This window comes from Mesoplodon bidens (genome assembly GCF_964165515.1).
Source record: "Mesoplodon bidens genome assembly, chromosome: 5".
NCBI classification, from domain to species: domain Eukaryota; kingdom Metazoa; phylum Chordata; class Mammalia; order Artiodactyla; family Ziphiidae; genus Mesoplodon; species Mesoplodon bidens.
Genome location: NC_138161.1, coordinates 3,835,876 through 3,858,496, shown reverse-complemented (window position 1 = coordinate 3,858,496; position 22,621 = coordinate 3,835,876). Strand labels below are relative to the sequence as shown.

Below are 22,621 nucleotides of genomic sequence, written 5' to 3'. Positions count from 1 at the left end.
AGCAGTTCACACAGCGGGTGCTTGGCGTGTCCACCTGGATGCCCCGCCAGGCCGGAACAGAGCTTCCCCTGAGCGCCGAGGCCGTCCTGCCTGGCGGTGGGAGGTGTGGACCCCAGAGGCACGTTGCTGGGATTTGATCCCAGCTTGACTGCCCGCTTGGGGGGCTTTGGACGAGTTACCACACCTCCTTGGGCCTCAGTTTCCCCTTTGCAAAATGGGAGAAATAGTAGTTCTTAACTCACAGGAGTGTGGTGAGGTTTAAATGAGTTAGTACACGCAGAATGCTCGGAACAGGGCCTGGCCCGTGCTGTGTTCCCAGCGTCTGTTACGTACGATCGTTACCCCATTTTTTTTTTTTTTTTTTTTTTTTTGCGGTACGCGGGCCTCTCGCTGTTGTGGCCTCTCCCGTTGTGGAGCACAGGCTCCGGACGCGCAGGCTCAGCGGCCATGGGTCACGGGCCCAACCGCTCCGCGGCATGTGGGATGTTCCCGGACCGGGGCATGAACCCGCATCCCCTGCATCGTCAGGCAGACTCTCAACCACTGCACCACCAGGGAAGCCAGTTAACCCCATTCTTGATCCAGTTCTGAATTGGCCTAGGGAGGTGGTAAATATTAGTGGGTAATAACAGGACATGCAGTCGGCCGGTTAAAAACTGCTATTGTGTCAGTCCAGCCAGGTTGAACAAAAAAAACAAAACAAAACTTACAGGGACTAAGGCCTTTAGTCCAAAGAGGGCTTTGTTCAGAGACACAGAGTTTTAGAGCTTTGGGAATCTCTGGAATCCCTGTAAATGTTTACCTTCTTCCCTGAGATCCACCCAGACTGTGTTATCACCGAGACCTGGACCCCCTCCCCAGCTCAGGACCGTCTGGGTGTCTGGTACCCAGACAGGCGGTTTCTGCTGATGGAGTGGCTGTCACCCCTTTGTTGAACTTGCACATCTGCATAGAGCTGCAGGGCTTGTCTGAGTGCGGAATAAATAATACGGATGCCACACAGAACGGGAGCCCAGCTGTGGAAAAGGACGGTGTAAGCCTCAGGCGACCTAGGGCGTGGGCTGCAACCGGCCGCCAGCCGTATTCCATCCTGCGGTCAAATATTTATGTTCTAAAAACCACAGTTTTACTGGACACCAATAATCAATAATATAAAAAGACCCCAAGGTTGGAGTGTGTTTTTCTCAGTTACTAGAAAACACTAGTTAAATGTGGTTCTCAGCTGGGAGTGATGTTGTCTCCTAGGAAACTTTTAGCCATATCTGGAGATGGTTTTGGTCGTCTCAGCCGGAGAAGGGGGTGCTACTGGCATCTGGTGGGCAGAGACCGGGGTGCCGCTAAGTGTGCTACAGGACACAAGACAGCCCCGCGCCACAAAGAATTACCCGGCCCAACACGCCAAGGGTGCTGAGGCTAAGAAACCTGGTTTGAATAAAGTGGTTTTTTTATTGCTTATTTATTGGCAAAGATCATTCTTCATGCAACTCGCCAACGAAGGTTCTTATTAAATAATTTTATTTTATTATGAAATCGTATTATTTGTTTCATAATAACCTAATGTGAACTCCGCAGTGGACTCATGACGGGGATGAGGGTGTACCCTGCTTCCTTGCATGCTTCCTTGCATGGCTTCTTGGTGACATCATGACACATTGCTAGCGAGATGGATGGTGTTAGTGTAGCAGATAACTCAGACGTGGTGGCACCTTCGCTAACCCAGGTCATTGCGGGCAGGTTCAAGCAGGTGTGGCGTGGCCTTTCTTACCTGTAGGAGCCTCTGATACCACGTGGGTCCATTCCGTTAGGCCTTTTCTTTAAAACTTTACAATAGACCAAACGGTCTAGCGAGACTAGAGGACATTTGTAAGCCCCAGCTAACGGCACTAGCTTGCAGGAGGCCCATCTGACTCTGGCACTTACTCCGTGACCTTGGGCAGGTCCGCGACCTCCTCTGGGACATGTTCCCTCTTCTCTGAGGTGAGTGAGATGAAATAGATAATTCCTTTAGCTCTGGAATGCTCTCGAGTTTGTATGTGATCAATTTCTACTCAGCTTAAAATTGGACCTGAATGCTGTTTACAATTTTAAATTACTTCCTGCTTTAGTGTTTAATAGGTCATTTGCATGATACTAGGTTGGTCTTCTTTTTCTTTGGTAAATTCTGAAGGAAGATCTCTCTGGGGTATTTGTTCTTGAGATGAAAGACCAGGATTTTGGAGCTGGCTCCCAGAGTACTGTGCACGGACAGGCAGGCATCATCCTTCATTACGGTTCCTATTTATCTGACTCCTAGAATGATTATGCGGAAGAAAACGAGAGCCACAGAGTGTATGTAAGGATTGCAAAAGGCTCACAGTCCTTTGTGATTGTTCTTCAGCCCTTTATTCACTCAATAAGTCACAGTGTCAAGCTGTTCCATAGTGACATGTCCTACAAGGCAGTAAAGGACGTATGTCATATGGCATTGGGTAGTGAGGTGTGATGGTGGTAAAGGCCTGTTGACTGTATGTCCCAGTATGAAACTGGAGATTTTCGCCCTCCCTGGCAGCACTGGAGCTGTTTGATTGAGCACCCACTCCCTGCCAGGCACTTAACCGAATTTATCTCGTTTGAGCACCCGGGCAGCTCTAGGAAGCAATTCTCCAGAGGGATTAGCTCTTTATGGCGTCACGTTGCTGTTCAAAGAAAGCATGGAGGCTTTGCCCCACGTTTCAGACTTTACCTTAAGGAAAAGGCTCTGTCTTTAAACCAGATCACAGTGCTTGTGGCCAGAGGGTCGTCGGCAAGAGAGCCTCTGGCCTGGCCGCTGATGCCGCGGCTTAATGCCAGCCCGAGGGCCAAGAGACGTGCTCAAGGTCATAGGTGACCCCTTTTCGTATTGGTCTACAGTTCGACAGTGGAAATCTTAAAATACCCTCTACCTTCACGGGCTGTTGTCTGTATAAAACAGGATCAGCTAGCAGGACACGCTTTGGGTTTTGGTTTCTAACTGGCATCTCATATGTCGGAGCGTTTCCGTTTTATTATTTAACAGTGACTTTTCTTGGAAATAGAAAGTCTTAAAAGGTGTTGCCAGCTTCTGGTTAATAAATGCTCCACTGGAAAATAATTGTGATTAAACTTTACTGGAAATTGGAGTGCTCTCAGGTTCTAAAAGCACAGAACATGAAAGCATCCAGAAAGGAATCGCTGGGTCATTTACATTACGGGTGTGTTTGTTGTCTCATATTTGTCTCTCTTTTTTCTCCCTCCTCAGTGGCATAATAGGGGAACGCCTGTCAATTAGGTATTACCTGACTTTCGGAATGGTGGCCAGCGGTGCTTTTACTGCCCTGTTTGGGGTAGGGTATTTCTACAACATCCACAGTTTTGGATTCTACGTGGTGACCCAGGTAAGGTCTGGTCCACGGCTCACCATGCATGGGATTTCCGTGATGAGCCAGACGGGGTGTTAATGTCACGGGTCCCCAGCTCTGCCAAGAGAGAACGTGGCAGGTGGTGGGAGCGGGCGCAGCACTGTGTCCTGGCTGAGGTCAGGGTCGGCGCTGGCACACCCAGCCCCTCTGCTCTGCTCTGCTCTGCAATGCCAGCAGCCGCGCAGTGTTTCTCAGTTTCAGGAGTTGCCGCCTAAAGAATCCTGTTTGTCGGGACCCCAGCAGGGGGACTGAAGCAGGAAGCCTTTCTGAGTCCTTCTGCCTTAATTTGGGTGCATTTGAGATGTTCTGTCTTGTGTCAGACTTGACCGCTCTGGGGTTGGGGGGATGAGGGGCGTGGTGAGGGGAGGAGGTTGAGGGGACTCGGGGATAGTCGGCAGTCGGGCAGGGTTGGGGGCAGTCAGCGGGGCGCGGGGAGGGAAAGGCGAGGGCCTAAGGGTGCTGCAGGGGAGTGAGGGCCAGACGAGCATGCGGCCCGGCCCTTCCAGCGGTTCCCGGAACTCTTGGCTTTGCCCCTCCCCACAGCCCTGTAGATAATATTGGCTAGAAATGGGAAATGACTTGAAACAATGATGCTCAGCTTCCGAGGCTCTCCAGACACAGCCCAGGGAGATGTTGCAAGGTCATCAGGGCAAATTGTATGTAATTCGCTTGTAAAATTTTCACCATAGGACTTGAATTTCGAGTTTGGCTGTTTTAATTACCAAAGCGATGCACACTTTATGGTGATACAGAAAATCAGAGAGAAGGAAAAACCTATTTCCCAGAGTCCCAGCATGTTCCTGGAGGGAAGGCTGAGCCTGGCTGGCCCTGAGGCTGGACCAGCGTCTCCCAGTCTGCCTCTGGAGGCTGCTCCTTCCCGGCGGCAGTTGGAGGAGGCTGCCCCTGAGGCCCCCGAGGCTAAAGCAGAGCCAGTTGCTGATACACTTCCTAAATCCCTTCTTCAAACAAAAGCTCAGGGCGCTCTTGGCAAGTTGGAGAAATCATTTCTCTAGGCACTAGGTCAAGGTTCTGCTCCCTTCGGTGGATCGTCAGCAACAGTACCTTCTTCGTGATGTAAGAAGGGAAAACGTGCAATTTACAAGCCACCCTTCTGGTATCATCACAGTTCTGTAAAAAGGAGAGGGTTTTTCTCTTTTCATAAAGTTTTAGCTTGGAAAGAGAGCGGACAGCTTGGCCCCAAGCTGTTAACAGTAGTTCATCTCCGAGCAAGAGATTTTCTTTTCTTTTTTTTTCTCTACTTACTCTAAAATTTTCACAACAGGCACGTACGACTCTCGTGGTAAGATGTCTGCGTATATTGTTACAATACACGTCTGGCTGTTGAGGCTCATATCGAATCGGGCTCTTCCCCTCCCTTTTGTGAGAGTCCCCACTGGGCGCCCAAACCCCTGAGGCCAGGCTCCCGGGTGTGGGTGTCCCCCCCTCAGCAGTCTCTTCCTTTGCCCTCTGTCACAGATCATCAACGGACTGGTACAGACCACCGGCTGGCCCAGCGTCGTCACCTGCCTCGGCAACTGGTTTGGAAAAGGGAGGTGAGGAAGGCAGCCCTGCTTCCAGCAGCGTTCGTTTCCAGAAGATTCTGATGAAAACCAGACGGCTTTATGTTTAGTTTTTCTTTAGATTCATTACAGAAAAAAACACGTCAGGCTACTGTATGAAATAAGATGACTGAAACCTCTGGGTCCTGAGGGTCTAAAACTCAGGCGGGCCTCTGTCCCAGAGATGCCCGCCCCCCCCCCCCCCGTTGTGGGTAGGGTGGAGTCTCGGTCATCTGCGCAGCCAGCCAGCAGCCCGGGCCTCACCTGGCCTCCTGGGAACCTGGGAGAAATGCAGTCAGGGCCTTTCGAAGCAGAAGCTACATTTTCACAGGACTGAAAGACACAGGGAAGTGTGACCTGTCCAGGTCACCCAGGGCCTGGTAGCAGAGCTGTACCCAGCCTCTGGTGACCTCACTGCGGTCAGATTCCATTGTAACGTCTGTGTGACAGGCAGCACAGCCAGGCCCACGGTTAGGAAGTGGTCGAAGATGCCTCACAAGATGGGGAGACTAAAACAGGAAACTCACTCATCCAGTCTTATTTAGCCCCGTTCATCTGGCAGGTTCTTCAACATGAACTTTGGTTAATGGGATATTTCATCAAATGATTGTATTTAGATTGCAAAAGCACAAATTTAAATTGGGGGCCTTCCAGGAATTCTAGGAAAAGGCCTGTTTCTTCTTTTAATCATAGAATGAGTAAGCTCAGAGAGATGTAATTATGCAGCCGGAGGTAAGTGAAGATACTGTCCTCTTGTAAGCACCCCTGGTCCCAAGCCTTGCAGAGGTGGTGTGTTGCACTGCCTTTTTATTTCTACACCAGCTCTTATGCTGTGCAGGCACTGTTGTAACCTCACATACTGATCCATGTAAGCCCCGAGACGTCATTTGCCACCTTGTGTTTTGCTGTGTTGCAGGCGAGGTTTGATTATGGGGGTCTGGAATTCCCACACCTCTGTGGGCAACATTCTGGGGTCCTTGATCGCTGGCTACTGGGTGTCCACCTGCTGGGGCCTGTCCTTCGTCGTGCCCGGGGCCATCGTGGCAGCCATGGGGATAGTGTGCTTTCTCTTTCTCATAGAACGTAAGTACCGGTGGATGATGACCTCTCCCCGGGAGGGCTTTGCGGGGGTGGGGGGGGCGAGTTTAGGAGAAGAGGCTGCTGCTGCTTCGTCCCAGGCAGGGTTGGGATTGTCCAGCTCTCCCTTGCCAGAAAGACTTCCTTCTTAGGTATAGGCTTCCCTGATGAGCCGTTGCTCTCCTGGTCTTGCTGGATTTTCTGCTGTTTCCTGATTTCTAGAGTAACCAGTGTTGAAACTCCTCCCGCCCTGTCCTCTGGCCCCGCGGCACTGGGCATGCATGGTCTTCCGCCACGTTGCTCACTGCCCAGCCCATGTGGCTGCACCTGCTCACGCCAATCTTGCTGTCACAAACTGAAATGTGCCTCACCAGCTTGTTTGCCTTCTGATAAGATATATCCTTGACAATGTTTTAAAACCGTGACATGACTTAAGATCATATACCTTAGGTAGGTAGTGTTGTACCAGAAAATCCAAGCCTTTGTTCCATCCTAGACTCAATCCCAGACTTTTGTTTTAATTGAATTTTAAATTAATTTTTAAAATAGAGATCGGCAGGACAAGCATTCCTAGCAATTACGCTAATGATAGAGAAGCAGGTGCTGCTTTAGCTGTTACATGTCAGGGTGCTCTAAACCCACGAGCTATTCTGATGAGTTATATTTCGCGTTTGCCTCTTTGATTCGGCTTAAAGCCAAATAAAATCATATGGTACTAGGTAGCTCCCACTGTCAGCCCCCAGGTAGGGATGCTCCGGAGTCAGATGACTTCATCCCTGGGGAGCGTTAACCGTAGCTTCAGCTTTGCATGCGGAGTTGCCGGTTTTATCATCCAAAAGGTGAAGGCACTGTGAAGTTTCTCACTTCCTTTTTCTTGTTGCTAATGCTAACCTTTTCATTTTTAAACTAACCGCCATTTAGTGGAGCACACGTGCGGCTCTCAGGCCAGTGTTGTCCCGTCAGTGAGGAAGGAAGCCAAGGTTAGATGAGGGATCAGACGCCCCCCTCCCCTGGGTGTGAGCAGAGGGCACGGGGTTGCTCAGCTCCCGTCTTCGCCGTTTTCTCCAGGGGCCCAGTAAGCTTTTAGCAACATCTCGAAATGGCCCAAACAAGTGAATTGTTAAACAGATAGGGGGCCGGGGGGGTGGGGTGGGTATTGTGACTTCCTTGCCGACATGCCGACCTGTGGCATTAACTGTCGCTTGTGTGCCACCGGAGTTCCGGGAAGGATCATCGTGTCACCTGGACTCTCCCGGGGCTGCTTCCACACCATCACCTGGACAACGACGCGCTTCCTCTATGTTAGGGCAGGGACCCCCCCGCCGCCGCCCCGGCGTGCCTTCGGCCTGAGGTCCAGAGTCCACGGTGGCTTTTATTCTCTTCCTCAACTGATAAAGGGGCGGAGTGACAAGGAACGGAGGGCATGGCAGTGGACGGGAGCTTGTTTGCTGGCCTGGCCAGGGCTCTCAGCGCGAACACCACTCGGCTCAGTCAGCCTGGGCGGGGCAGGATTTCCAAGAACGCGGAAGCCCTGGTTTGGTCTTTTGTAGTAAAATGAGAGCATCCTCCCCACCGAGCCGCCGCTCCTGTAGCTTCCGAGGGGGCGGGCGAGGCTGCTTTCCCACCGCCGGCCATCCTCTCACCCCCTCTCCTGTTTCCATGGTGACTGTGGGTCTCTGCCTCCCTCCCCCCTCCCCCCCGCCCCGCCCCGCCCCGCCCCGGCCCACTCTGGGATGAAATGCACTCGCCCAGCTTCCCCCAGGACTGTAAGGTGTTCCCCGGAGATGTACTGGTACTGACTCAGGACAGATGAGCACTCGGGCCCCCCCTTGGCCTGTGGGCCGGCGGCCTCAGCGGGCAGTGAGGACGGACGGGGCCCTGGGGGCCGCGGGGAGGGCGCTGTGGGCTGAGGTCCGGGCCACAGAGGCCGTTCTCTCCTCCTCCCTCAGCCCATCGCATTCCCCTGGGCCGTGCTGGTTCTCTTTACCTGGGGTCTTAGCCTTTAGCCGTCAGGTGTTCAAGGTCAATATGTTCAGGGTGGTGCAGGATCGTCCGTTGAGTTCCGTGTCCCCGTTCCTCACGAGGCCGCCAAGGATTTCCTCCCACTGGGCCTCCTTTCCTGCCCTCACGCCTGCGCCCTCCTCCCGCTCTCCCCATGGCTGGGGCAGGGCCCTCTGTTGTCCCGCGAGCATCACTCAGTCACCTGGTCCTCGCTGTCTCTGCGTTGGGCCGGTCACCTCTCCCCGGGGCTGGCCGGCTTTGTCAGACCGCCCTCGGCTGCTGCTTCTGTCCTTGCCTGGCCCCCGTCCGGGTCACCAGGGCCCAGCTTGTGCGGCCTGGGGCACCTTCCGGACTTCCGTTTCTCCACCTTGCCTCTGGACGTCTTCCTCTTGAGCTCAGGCCCTGGAGGCACTGCTCTGCGCACATGACGTGGACAGGACGCCAGCCGACCGTGCCTCTGACGCTTCCCTCTGGGGGCAGCTCCTGCAACCGGCCTCAACGGGAGGAGGCATTTCTGTGGCCCCCTAACCCTCCCACGCTGGGACCCGGCACCCAGGGCCCCGTGTCCACGAGTGTCTCAGCGAACGGAGAGAAGCCAGTTCGCAGGCTCGGACACCCTTACTCCTCCTCGCTCAGCACGAGCCGGGCCCGTGGGAACGAGGCCGCCTCCTGGGCCCGACGTCGCCTGTCAGCCTGAGTCCACTGCAGGCACAGGCCTGCTGCTCTAACAGAGACCCTCCACGGCAGAACGAGAATCAGACCCCCGGGCCCTTTCTGCTGAGGGGATTGGTACCTGTACTTCCCTGGTGACAAGGAGGTGGCGTCTGTATGAGTGATGATGAAAGCCAGCTGCAGGCAGTGACCGGCAAATCCTGTGTCCAAGGGCAGAACACTGCAGAGAGGGGAGACCGGAGCCACGTGCATCTCGGTGGTTTGCTTCGGCTCCCTCCCGGTCCCCAGTCCCCTACTGCAGGGTGCGTGGGGAAGCCCCAGGAGCGCCCCTTCTCGTGACCAGCAGTGAGGGACCGGCTCACCCGTTCCTCCTTCCTGCCGGGGCTGGGCCCAAGGGACAGGGCACCCCATCCACAGGCCCCTCCAGGGCTGCCTGGGAAGCTGCCCTCAGACGTGTCCCAGCCAAGGGTCACTGGTACTAATGTCCTGCAGGGTGAAAGCCCAGGAAAAGCCATGTCCTGGGGACCAGCCATACCCCATTGAGACTGACCCTGGGGCTCACAGCACAGCTGGGGAAAGCCACGGGCTGGGGAACTGCTGATGTCACTGCACATCCCCAGGGCCATCGGGACCATCAGGGCTCCCCAGGCCCACCCTCCGCAGAGGGCAGCGGGGAGGAGCCTCCAGCCCAGGAGCACATGTGGTCCAGGGGCCCCTCCGCGGTGTCACCCTCTGTATCTCGCGGGAGGGAACGCCGCTGTGGGAAGTTTAAAGCCCTGTGGCTCGGTTTGTGTTTCAGGGCGGTTAAACTGTCTCACCAAAAATTATAAAAAAGACCCGGGTTCTGGGTGATGGGGAAGGAGCAAAGCTGTTAAAAGGCGCCTGTCTAGATCCTCAAGAAGTGGAGTCTGCTTGCCAGGGCTACTCGTGGCCCTAAGCCTGGCTCTCATTCCCGGGTCACACCAGCGTGATTTTAAAGTACGAAGATGAAAAAAAAAAAAAAAAAAAAAGTACGAAGATGAAAAAAGCCTAGCTTCTGGTTTTGTTCGCTTCCTCATGTCCTTCCCTCTGTTGACAAAAAGTTAAGCAGTGGATGTAAGAAAAAATTGGAAAACTTTATTCAAGCCAAATTTGAGGATTCTAACCCAGGAAGAGCATCGCAGAAAGCTCTGAGGACTGTTCCGCCCATTAGAAGTCAAGGCACAGTTATGTAAGTTTTTTGAGACCGAGGGGTTATTGACAGTTTACATAATCCAGGTCTAAGTGGCATCGTGGTGGGTCATGTGACCCCTTACAAGATCAGGAAGGACTGTGATCTTTAAGGAGTTGTCTTGTGGATGCTGGGAGAATGTTGCTCCTCTTGGCTGCACAGGTATTCCTGCTCATGGGGGAGGCTGGGTTGATGCCTAATGCGGATACATGATGCACGGTGTGGGGGAGAGGACGCCAAAGGACAGAGAATCATTTTTATGTGTAAGTTTTCCTTGTCTTGCTGTAAAACATGAATTTTATTTCACACCTCCTTGCATTTAGGTAAAAGGCATTTTGTTCTATTTCAAGGTAGATGTTTTGAGCCCGCTAATTTCATTTCTAGTTAATTCCATAACATTAAGTGACATCCCAGATGTTATTCAGAACCCACTACTCTGGTCTGCTGGTCATGTTTTTCTAGTTCCTTCTGATACTTACCCTTTAAATGTATCTTACATGGCTTGTCACCATAGTGTACTTATGCTCTGCTTATTTTTATTTGTAAACTATCTTCCATATTGGAAAGCAGGCTTCATATTCGTGACAATTTGCGTTTGTCGGTGCTGGTTTCATACTCTCCTGGCTTCAGCGCGTGGGGATCAGGCAGTCACGGGGCCCGAGTGAGGGAAGGGGCGCGTGTGGGTTCTCGCAGGGGTGGCCGAGCTGCGCCTTCACCCCACCAAACATGCTGCCTCGTGCATTGCCTTTTTTCTTAAATTGTTGCTAATTTAGTAAAAGCATCAGAGGGTGCCTTGTTTTGGTTTACTTTCTTGTGTCGGAGGAAACGCCCAGCCCTGGTTCACACTGTTTCGTGTTTGGTATTTCAGATCCGAAGGACATCGCCTGTTCTTCCTCCCTGGCCACGGTAAGGACGTGCTCCCTGCTTCTCGTGTCTTCAGTATGGTGTGCCGTCTGCCAGGTGTCTGATGACTGTCACCATCCTGGCCCTGTCTGTCCTGTCAGTGGGTAACAAAGTATGGGCACAGGTCCTTCCCTCAAAATATCGGCAGTTTTAGAAAAAGATTAATCATAATGAGAACAACCAAAAGCAGACGAGAGGCTTGGTGCGGTCTGGGTTAGGGACTCAGAGGGTGACCAGGAGCTGGGGACCGGCCGGGCCTCACAAGGAGCGGGGACATCATACCTTTCCTGGGCGGGTGTCGTGGTGTGACTACAGGATGATGCAAAGCTAAGCTGGCTGACATCACTTGAAACTGGCGTCCACACCTGGCAGGTGGCCTGTTAGGATCGCCCAGCACCAGGACCACATTCCCTGGGTCATTGTCACTGCTCACTGCCACCCCTTTCCTGACCTGCTCATGCCCAGCTGGTGAGCGACCCTGTGGTCTTCGCGGCCCTGGAAGGGCGCTTGCCCCGCCAGCGTCCGCAGAGGTCTCTGCCTACCCCCAGGTGACAGTAACTCTGGGAGCTACGCAGGCCAGCTCCCCGCCCCTGGCCTCAGGGCCTTGCTCCTGCAGTCCCCTCCCCTGGCCTCCGGCTTGCCCTGTCTCCTCTGTCGATCCCAGCATGGCTGTCGCCCTCGCACCCGGTTTCCTGCTTACCTTAGAGTAGACCCCCCGAGTCATGCTCCCTGACTGCCCTTGCCTGACTCCCCTCCTGTCCTCCGGCCTCCCCCGCTCTGCCAAAGCCACCCGCCAGGGCCCCCAGCAGCACGGTCTGGCCGCGTGTGGCTGGCACTCTGGCCTCACCCCTGGCCTGTCACCAGCGTGTGATGTAGTGGTCTCCTCCCTCCATGAGAGGCTCCCTTTGGGGGCTTGTAACACGCTCTGCTGCTTCTCTGGTAACATGCAGAGCGCTTTGCTGGCCCTACTCTGCCAGACCCCCAAACGTGGGAGCCCCCCGGCCTGGTCCTTGGCCCCTTCTCCCCTCGTTCCTGCTCAGCATAGGAGATCCTGCGCGGGCGGGGCCTTCAGCATCCTCACAGCACCTCTGTGTGCGTTGATGTGGAGTCCCCAGCATGGTCCTCCCCCCTGAGCTCCGTGGTCATAGGTCACACCGCCCACCCGACATCCCCATAGAGGCGTCTGTGTGTCTTGCCAGACTTGACACAACCAGAATGTTCTCTTTATTTTCACCCCATAAACTTGCTAGGCCCCTGGCATTCCCTGTGTCAGTCGGAGAACCGCTCTCCGCCCCTTGGACAGGCTGGATCCAGAGGACTCATCCCACCTCCTCCTTCCGTCAGCCCCGTGGCCCATCCATCACCAGGCCCGTCAGCTCTGTGTGTGTGTGTGCACGTGCACGTGTGTGTATGGAATCATCCTTGTGCACAGCTTCAGACGTACGGGAAAGCATACCTGTGCTAGAGGCGTTCCTGCACTTGTGTGTGTGACCTGGGGCCCAGGCTGTGTCATCTTCCCCTGCTGAATCCTCCCTGACAGCTCACTGAGCCTCCCCAGGAGACATTGGGCGGGGTGGCCCACGGAGCTGGGGCTCCTCTTCCTCTTTCTTCCTCTCAGGGGTCGGTCAGAGGGAGAGATTGGACTGATTTCTGGGGGCGTTTCATCAGCTTCTACCACAGCCCCAAAGTTCTCTTTCCCACAGGAACTCTACTCACTTCCTGTAGGGCCCTGGAGAGACCCGTGTCACAGGACCTCCTCGAGGGGCCCCAGAGCCTGGGGAACTGAGGGCAAGCTTGGCTGGTTCTCTATCTGCTCTGTCCTTTTGCACCTCCCCCTTATCATAAGCAGAGCTTCTGTGCAAAGCCGGATGCACTTGCAAGACATTTCACAGGTGCTGACTTCTAAGTAGAGCCTTGTCCTGGGAATTTCCCATCTGAAGGTGTTATTTTCAGCATCAAGTTCTTACCTTTTCCAGTTCTTTGAAGTTTTCGTTATGGAAATTTTAAAACACGTAAAAAGGTAAAAAGAATAGTATCATGAACCCGCGTGTACCCATCACCCTGCCAGTCTTATTTCACCAGTACCCCTTCTAATACTCCCTCCGTCTCCTCATGATTTATTTTGTAAGCAAATACCAATCATCGTAGTATTTTGTCTCCGACTATTTCAGTATATGTTTCTAAACTCTTAAGGATTCTTTTATTAAAAACAAACAAACAACAAAAAAACATTACTATACCATTAGCACACCCTAAAGACCAACAGTAAAGAATAGAAAAAAAAAATAAAGATAATCAATTAAGCCTGACAACTGAAGAAACACACAACCTAAAAGTTGTGAGTAATGTTTATTCAGGGACCTTACTGAGGACTGTATCCCAGGAGATAGCCTCTCCGTAGCTCTGAGGAACTGTTCCAAAGAGGTAAGGTAGGAGCCAGGATATAAAGGAGCTTTCGCTGAAAAAAAAAAAAAAAAAAAAAAAAAGCCATGTGGTCAAACATCTAAAGATTACTGTTAATCATAAAAAATAGACATCTCAAGTTAATGATTTTATTGCTTGTCTCTGTATGGGAAGATGCAGGGGTCTGGGCTCATTGAAATTATTCCTTAGATATGCATCTTAACTATCTAGGGCCAGTGTCCTGTTTCTCTCCTTCCTGAATTCCCCTCAGGGCACACAGATGGGAGGGGCTGAGGTGGGGACTGCAGTGGCTGATAGCTTGGTGGCAGCAATATTCTTTGCTTACTGAAACGGCAGACAACATTTTTTGTCCACAAGCCAAAATTTGTTCTTCGAAAAGATCAACAAAATTGACAATCCTTTAGACTGACCAGGAAAAAAAGATTCAAATTACCAAAATCTGGAATGAGAAAGGGGACGTTACTACCAACTTCACAGAAAGAAAAAGAATTATAAAGGAATTCTATGAACAACTGTATGCTAACAAGTTAGATAACTTAGAATAAATGGGAAAATTTCTAGAAAGATATAAACTACCAAAACTGACTCAAGAGATAGAAAATCTGAATACACCTATAACAAGGAAAGAAACTGAATAATTAATTTAAAAATTGACTACAAAGAAAATCCCAGGACTAGATGGCTTCATTGGTGAATTCTATCAGACATTTAAAGAAAAATTAGCACCAACTATTCACAAACTCTTCCAAAAAATAAGAGAACACTCCCCATTCACTCTCTGAGGTATTATCCTGATAACGAAAGGAGACATCACAAGAAAACTATAGACCAAGCTCTCTTATGAATGTACATGCAAAACTCAACGAAATACTAATCCAGCAACATATAAAAAAGGATTAAATATCATGATCAAATGGGATTTATTCCAGGAATATATAGTTGGTTAAACATCTGAAAATCAATTAATGTAATACTCCACATGAATAGAATACAGGACAAAAACCATAGGGTCATTTCATTAGAAGCAGAAGAAGCGTTCGACAAAATCCAACACCCCTTCATAATGAAACACTCAACAAACTAGGAATAGAAAGGAACTGCCTCAACCAGATAAAGAATATCTATAAAAAGCCACAGCTAATGTCATACTTAATGGTGAAAGCTTGGATGCTTTCCCCATAACATCAGGAACAAGACAAAGATACCAGCTCTCACCATTTCTATTTAATGTTGTACAGGAGGTTCTAGCCAGAGCATTTAGGCAAGAAAGTGAAATAAAAGACATGTAGATTGGACAAGAAGAAGTAAAAGTGCCTCTATTAGCAGATGACATGATCTTGTATATAGAAAATCCCAAGGAATCCACCAAAAACCTATTCGAGCTAATTAAAAAGTTAGCAAGGTTGCAGGATACAAGATCAGTATATAAAAATCAATTATATTTCTATACATTAGCCATGAACAATCCAAAAATGAAAATTAAAAAAACTTCATTAACAGCAGCATCAAAAGGAATAAAAAACTCAGGAATAAATTTAACCAAGGAAGTACAAGACTGATACATTGCAAACTACAAAAACATTGTTGAAAGAAGTTAAAGAAGACCTAAATAAGTGAACAGACACCCTGTGTTCACTGACAGGAAGATTTAATACTGTCAAGATGGCAATATTGCCCAAAATTGATCTATGGATTCGGTGTAATCTATATCAAAACCCCAGCTGGCTTCTTGGCAGAAATTGACAAGCCGATCCTTGATTTCATATGAAAATTCAAGGAATCCAGAGTAGCCAAAAGAATTCTGAAAAAGAACAAAGTTGGATGCACACTTCCCAATTTCAAAACTTATTACAAAGCTGCAGTATTCAAGACTCTGTATTACTATCGTAAGGGTAGACGTACAGATCAATGGAATAGAACTGAATTCAGAAATTAAACCCTCATGGTCAATTGTTTTTTGACAAGGTGCTAGGACCATTCAGTGGGGAAAGGATAATCTTTTTAACATGTGGTGCTGGGACAGCTGGGTATCCACAGGCAAAGAGTGAATTTGGAACTGTTTGTCACTGTGTACACAACATTTAAATGCATCAAAGACCTAAATGTGAGAGCTAAAACTATAAAACTCCTAGAAGAAAATATAGGAGGACATCTTCATGACCTTGGATTAAGCAAAGCCTTCTTAGGTATGACACCAAAAGCACAAGGGGTGGAAGGAAAAATAGATAAGTTGGACTTCGCTGAATTTAAAACTTTTATGCTTCAAAGGGTACCATCAAGAAGGTGAAAATACAACCCAAAGAATGGGAGACAATATGTGCAAATCATATATCTGATGAAAGACTTGTATCTAGAATACATAAAGAACACTTAGAACTCAGTAATAAAAAGACAAGCTAGTTTAAAAAGGGGCAAAGGATCTGAAGAGACATTTTGCCAGAGAAGATAAATAAGTGGCCAGTAAGCACATGAAAAGGTGTTTAATATCATTGGCCATCAGGGAAATGTAATCAAAATCACAATGAGATACCACTTCAGACCCACTAAGATGGCTAGAATCAAAGACAGATAATAATAAACTGGAACCCTCATACACTGCTGGTGGGGATGTTAAAATGGTGCAACCACTTTGGAAAACAGTCTGGCAATTCCTCAAAAGGCTAAGCATAGAGTCACCATATGACCCAGCAATTTCACTCCTAGGTGAAATTAAATCCAAGAGAAATTAAAACATACGTTCATTGTACACACACACACATACACATACACACACACACACACACACCGTGGCCCCAGTGGTCAAGCTCTGTCTTGTCCACACACACACACACACACACACCGTGGCCCCAGTGGTCAATCTCTGTCTTGTCTGGCAAGCCATGCTTTCCTTCTATATGGAGGGTGTTTTCTTCCTTCTGAATCAATCTGCTGTTGTAGGAAGGGACTCTGTTTTTCACTGGTTAGAGGAAAAGTCGTTTAGAAATGTCAAAGCCGTTAAGGAAATTTAAGTTGCCTTAATCGGCAGTTTTACGTTTCTTTATTCCTCAGTCTTGGATTATTCTTCAGGAAAGGATTTTATTTTCACCCTCTGTTATCTGAGAGTCTGGAGCCTTGAGATTAAACTGATTAGCCTTTGTTTTGTTTTAATCATTTGTCTTATTTTCCCTTGATAGCATTTTTGTGAAGATATTTAGTGTCCTTGCTGCAGTGAGTTTAGGTGTAATTTCTGTCCATTGATTCGGTAATTGCTCTAATTAAATGTTTTTCTCCCAGCATCCAAAAGGCTACGAGAACGGCACGCACAGATTTCGGCTGCAGAAGCAGGTGCTAACCGAGGAGAGGGGCAAACCTCTGGTGAGTTGCACACGAGGCCGCTTGGCAGGAAAGCAGAGTCCTGCCTCGGTGACACCTGTCACAGACATCCAGGGTCTTGTATTTCTTCAGTTTGCCTTTGTTAGTTTGTAAATCAAATTTGTCAGCGATTCATTCATCCGACAACTGTCTGCAACATTCAGGGTTGCAGCACCTGTGCCATGGACATCAGTCCCAGGATGTGGAACTCACATCCTGGGGCGGGACGAGTGTGGGGTAGAGAGAAAACCAGCAGACAGAGCCACCCAGAGAGGACTGAGCAGGCACTCATTCAGGCCTGGTCTTGGGAGCTTCCCTAAGCTGGTGGCTTTGCGTGGAGCTGTCAAGGAGGTGAGGAGTAAGTGTGCACACACGTGGCCCAAGGGGGTTTCAGGTGGAGAGAGCATAGGGTGGTCTGGGAATAAGAAGAGCGACCCGAAGGCAACATAGGAAGTCCACTTCCAGCCCCCCGCCCCTTCACTGCCCCTCCGTTGTACAGAAGAGGAAGTTGAGGCACGGAGATGCTCAGCTCCCTGCCTGGTCCCCTTCACAAGTGGGGAGGCCAGGATGCAGCCCAGGGCTCTTCCCGGGCGCTGGGCTCACCCTCCCCTCTCCTTTCAAGATGCAGTCAGCCTCCATATCCACAGATGCGAACCCGCCCATACAAGGGCTGACTGTACTAAGCCATTGTACGTAAGGGACTTGAGCATCTGCCGATTTTGGTCTCGGCGGGGGATCCTTGGGACCAATCCCCTGCGGATCCCAGGTACCAAAGGGTGACTGTCCTTCCAAGAAATTCCTCCCATTACTTCTGCCTAGCTGACCACATGGAGCCGCAAGGGCATTTTAGGTTTGGTTTTAATTCTTGAAAGTATAAGATATTCTCTTTTCTTTTTAAATCAGTTAGCTTAAAGGATACATGTACTAAACAGGCTTCTTACTTTTTCTTCTTTATTGCCCAAGGAAGTTATTTCTGGTGGTTGAAAGAATGGAAGAGGGAAAAATGGTGTCTCATACATCTTGGTTCTTAGATCTTAGTGAAATTCAACTGAAATGCTTTAAAATCTCTACTCACTTCTGAGTGTACATCAGAAGCAGGTGTCTTAGATTGGGCTGCTGTAACAAAAATACCCTGGACTGGGTGGCTTAAACAGTAAACATTTATTTCTCGCATTTCAAACATTTGTTTCTGGAGGCTGCCAAGTCCCAGATCAAGGCACCAGCAGGTGTGATGTCTGGTGAGAGCCTTCTTCCTGGCTGGTAGGCAGCCGCCGTCTCTGCGGATCCTCAGGTGGCAGAGTAGGGAGAGAAGCAAGTTCTCTGCTGTCTCTTCCTATAAGGGTATTAATCCCACCGTGCGGGCTCCACCCACATGGCCTCATTACCTCCCAAAGACCCCACCTCCCAGTACCATCATATTAGAGATGGGGGTTCAACATACAGATCTGTGGGGAACGCAAATATCAGTCCACAGCATCAGGTCTTAATCAATGTCCAAATGGCTCTAATTCCTCTCCACTTCTTGCTGAAGACTTATCTTTTCCTTGAGGCAAGAGCCAGGCCCTGTGTTCTAATGTAGTTACTGACCAGTAAAGCTAGCTCTGTCTTCTGAGCATAACTTCCCTCTTCCTTTTTTCGGTTCCTTCTATTAAAGTCTGTTTACTAACATGTCACCAAAGAGACAGTTACATATTTAGAGGCCCCCGTACATCATCCTGTTTCAGGCCCGGCCACGCCGCAGGCTGACTTTGATGTGGACATGACCGGGTAGGTGTTGGCCGCAGTGGATGGGTGTCCCCTTTCAGCTGGCCCCTGCGTGCTAACCAGGCTTTGTTTGGTCCCCGCCCTTCTGTAGCGTGGAGAGCTCACGTGCTGGAGGTGGCTCTTGGGTCAACAGGCAGGAAGGATGTCCCACACGTTTGGCAAGACACACTGGTGTCACCCTTCCCAGAGTGACCTGGCTCAGATCCATGGGCTCAGAGTGCAACCTTACCCAGGACCCTGATCACGACTGCTTTTCAGCTGGGAGTGCTTAATTCCCTTCTATGCCAGGCATGGTTCTTAGACTTCATGGGGAAATACATAAAGAAGGGGGTGGTCAAGGAAGAGAATGTGAACAAAGAGAAAGAGGCTCCGGGGTCTCTTGCCACGCAGCGGACCTGCGTCCAGCCCTCGTGGGTGTTTATCATGTCGTCTTGGGGATGTCGACCTCTGTCATCTTTGTAGTCACATGTCCTTCATGTCATCCTTGGCTTCTCTGAGGGTCTTTCTTTATTTTTTTTCTTTTTACATTCTTTCCATTTTGTGTTCTTATTTTTGTTTATCTTTTTTTAAATTTATTTTCATTGACATATAGTTGAATTACAACGTCATGTTAGTTTCTGCTGTACAGCAAAGTGACTCAGTTATACATACATATATATTCTTTTTCATATTCTTTTCCGTGATGGTTTATCACAGGATATTGACTAGAGTACCCTGTGCTCTACAGGAGGACCTTGTTGTTTATCCATTCTCTGTATACCAGTTTCCACCTGCTAACCCCAACCTCCCAGTCCAACCCTCTCCCACCCCTCTGAGGGCCTTTCTGATTGGCTGTGGCTCAGCGGCCACTTAAAGACTGCTGAGTGGGTGTTGTGACGCTGAAGGTTTCTCTACCCGGCGTGCCAGCGCGACTCCGTGTGAGGCCAGCACGTGTGAGGCAAGGCCAAGCCGTCATCCGTGCAAACTCCCCGTGTGCATTTGCTCTCATCACACGGAGCCCTTTCACCCTGTGCTTGTATAAACCTCAGAGGCGTGTCCCCAGCTGAATAAGCCCCCAGCCCACTGAGGGCTCCCCACCCCAGCAGATCCCCTGGGGGCTCCAGGCACACCGCTTCCCCTGCCCTGTCCTCCCGGCAGGTCTCTGTTGGCTCCGAGGAAGAGGCAGCCTTGGTTTCCTGATTTGCTTTGGAAAACCCGCCGTGACCTCACGCATCCCTCTGTCTCCTGCAGACACTGCAAAAGACTGGACTTGGGTGGCTGGGACGGCCAACCAGCCCAGTTTACAGAACAAGGAAGGGCCAGGTGCTGACCCCGGGCTGTGACCTGGTGGGTTTCTGTGCTGGACCTGCAATTACTACTGTCCTGGCTGAGCAGAGTCTTTTCACTTTCTTTTTTCTCTTTCTCTGGCTGCGTTTCATGGTCCACCAGTCAGACCACTTAGTGTTAAAAAAGTCTGTCCAGTGGTTCTCAGCCTTGACTACACATCGGTCTCTCCTGGGGCCTGCCCCTGAGACTGCAGTATTCGGTCTGGGGTGCAGCCTGGGCACCGGGGTCTCTCAGAGCCCCCAGGAGATGCCAGGGTGGAGAACTAAAGATTTCGTCTCCTACACTGGACAGCCGGTGTAATTCACGAGAGAAAACTTTATTTCCAAACTCAAATCATAATTCTCTGTCTTCATATACCTTTGCGGAATTGTCGTCAGGAGGATGTTCTGCTTCCACACGGGGGTTTGTCGTCTGCATCCTGAAACATCAGAGCACGTGGTTACCCGCGACCATGTTCACCAAAGGCCAGTTCTCGATGCCTGAGTCATGGTGGGCGCTGGGCTTCTCGGTGATGCAGCCCTTGCTGCCCGAGAGGTGAGGCGCTGGGTGCTCAGTGCCCATAGTTGCTGTAGCCTGCCAGCCCGTTTCCCAATTTCTGTCTTTCACCAGAAGAGAACTCTAATATCAAGAGTGGGATACTGCAATGCATTGTCATTTTTTTAAATTTAACTGCATTTTTTAATCTAACTCGTGTAGATTACAGTGAGATAAGTACAATAAAACCTATTTGGTTTTGTGGTAAGTCCAATATACATAGAAACATTTCTTTTTCAATCCTTGACCTATATAGTGCCCTCATGAAGGACACTTTTAGATGATCATCCTTGCTCTGACTTGATATCCCCCCCAGAGTTGAGGACCACTGTTCTTTGTTTTAATGAAGATAAACTTTGTTTGTTTGCGGTACGCAGGCCTCTCACTGTTGTGGCCTCTCCCGTTGCGGAGCACAGGCTCCTCGGGCTCAGCGGCCATGGCTCACGGGCCCAGCCGCTCCGCGGCATGTGGGATCCTCCCAGACTGGGGCACGAACCCGCGTCCCCTGCATCGGCAGGCAGACTCCGAACCACTGTGCCACCAGGGAAGCCCTAATGAAGATAAACTTTGTCCTTTAGGGATGTCCAGAATCAGAATTTATGAAATAGTGGAATTGGTTTATGAATTTTAAAATAATATTGTTTTTGATCGTGTATGTCCTTTGTGAACTCCTTAAAAAATACAGGATCATGGAAAGAATTTATCGACATTTCATACAAATTACATGTAATTCTACCATTCAGTGATAACCATTGTCGGTTTAGAATTTAGCTTCTTTTTTCCTATAAATAGATCCTTTAGTTACCTACTTACATAGGTACATATTTAAACATTCTTTGAGATCATAATGAAAATGTGCTTTTGAATGATGTCTTATTACTTAATGTATCGTAAGCACCTTCCCATGTCATCAAATCTCACAAACTTTTTTTTTTACAACTGCAAGATATTTATATGGATGTACTTTAGCAATTTTTCTCAGTGATGGTGTGACATTAATTTTATGATATAAGTATTTTTCCACTTCCCAAATTATTTTTCACAGAGTCCTAGAATTGTTGGATCAAAGGATAGGATTTTGTGTGTTTTTAGTTAGTATTTCCCAAAACCACGTGAATGTTAATGGTCATAAAGCAATGGCCACAGTGAGGGTGTTATCCAAGCCATTCCCCAAGACCTTTAGTGGAGCAGCTTACCACACCTCGACCAAATAGACTACCTGGTGACACCTTTTCTTTTCTTTTCTTTTATCTTTTCAACGGGATCTGTCTCCAGGACCCAGAGATGCAGTGCTTACTGCTGTCAGATGGAAAGCGCTCCGGCCACCAGAACCACGTGGTCATTCTCCCGGCAGACGGCGGGGGCGGCGTCACGGCCATCAGCTTCGTAGGGGCCTTGAAAATTCCCGTGAGTACACGTGCCCAGGAGAGTTTCAAACGGGGGCATTTATGCTTACTATGAACAGAAACTGGCCTGTTGATAATCAAGCTTAAAAAGAGAAATCCGTGATTCTCCGGATCACGTAATCCATAAATTAGAAATCCATAGCATGAACCAGAAGTTGCCGACAGGTCAGCTCAGGAATGAATAAGGCTGCAGAGTTGTGTTCGCCTCTTAATAGTTATAAAATATATTATATATGTAGATTATGTATACGAAATTCACGGGCTCCCTCAGCAGAGCCTCTGGGGAGCCATGCAGAGGACTTTGAGGAGCTGTGTTCTTCTAACGGGGAGCCCGTGGAGGGCGATGAAGGCAGAGCCAAGAACAGAGGCAGGATGAGAGGAGAGAGCACACCCTGCCCCTGGGGGCCGGGATGGACGACCCCATGGGCCACACTCAGAAACACCTGGGCTCCTGCCCTTGGGTCCTATTCAGGGGAACAGACGTGGGTCTCATACAGCAAGATCGCTTCCCTCACGCTGGCCTCGGGGAAAACCAGCCGAGAGAACCCAGAGGCTCCGTAGCGACCATGTGGGAGCTGGAAGCTAAACAGTGCACCCAGAGCCTTAGAATCATGGCCCAGAAGTGAAAGAACTGAGAACCTCGGCTTTCGAACAGAAACTTCTGCCAGCACCCAGATGAAACTGGGCTGTGGAGGACCCTGTTGCCGGTCTCCTGCCAGAAGAGAATGTTGAAGGCCAGGCCTGGACTCCTGGGGTCACTAAAAACGATCTCTGTGGGCTGGCCAGAGGACATGCTGGTTCTAAATTAAGAAGTTATTTTTTAAATGTTGCTAATAACAAGAAGTAACTTTTCTGTTGTACCTTATTGTGTAGCCACCTCAAATACTTTTGCTAAAAAGTAGGGTGCACACTATAAATAGAAGTGGGGTGGTGGAGAGAACAGGCTTCAGAGCCCTGGCCTGGCCTGACCTGGCCCTG

The 22,621-nt window shown here is 49.7% G+C and overlaps 1 protein-coding gene across 3 annotated transcripts in view; it reads left to right on the top strand.

The window, feature by feature from the left end:
* The window catches only part of SLC37A1 (solute carrier family 37 member 1), a gene marked incomplete at its 3' end in the record, with an annotated part of 68,378 nt that overhangs the window by 25,209 nt on the left and 20,548 nt on the right, over window positions 1-22,621 (top strand). For all 3 annotated transcript variants that reach the window (XM_081235227.1, XM_081235226.1, XM_081235225.1), the window contains exons 6-11: window positions 3,257-3,392; window positions 4,893-4,969; window positions 5,892-6,058; window positions 10,804-10,841; window positions 16,536-16,616; window positions 21,513-21,644. In XM_081235227.1, coding sequence (XP_081091353.1) covers window positions 3,257-3,392; window positions 4,893-4,969; window positions 5,892-6,058; window positions 10,804-10,841; window positions 16,536-16,616; window positions 21,513-21,644 — 631 coding nt within the window. The remainder of the gene's footprint in view (window positions 1-3,256; window positions 3,393-4,892; window positions 4,970-5,891; window positions 6,059-10,803; window positions 10,842-16,535; window positions 16,617-21,512; window positions 21,645-22,621) is intronic.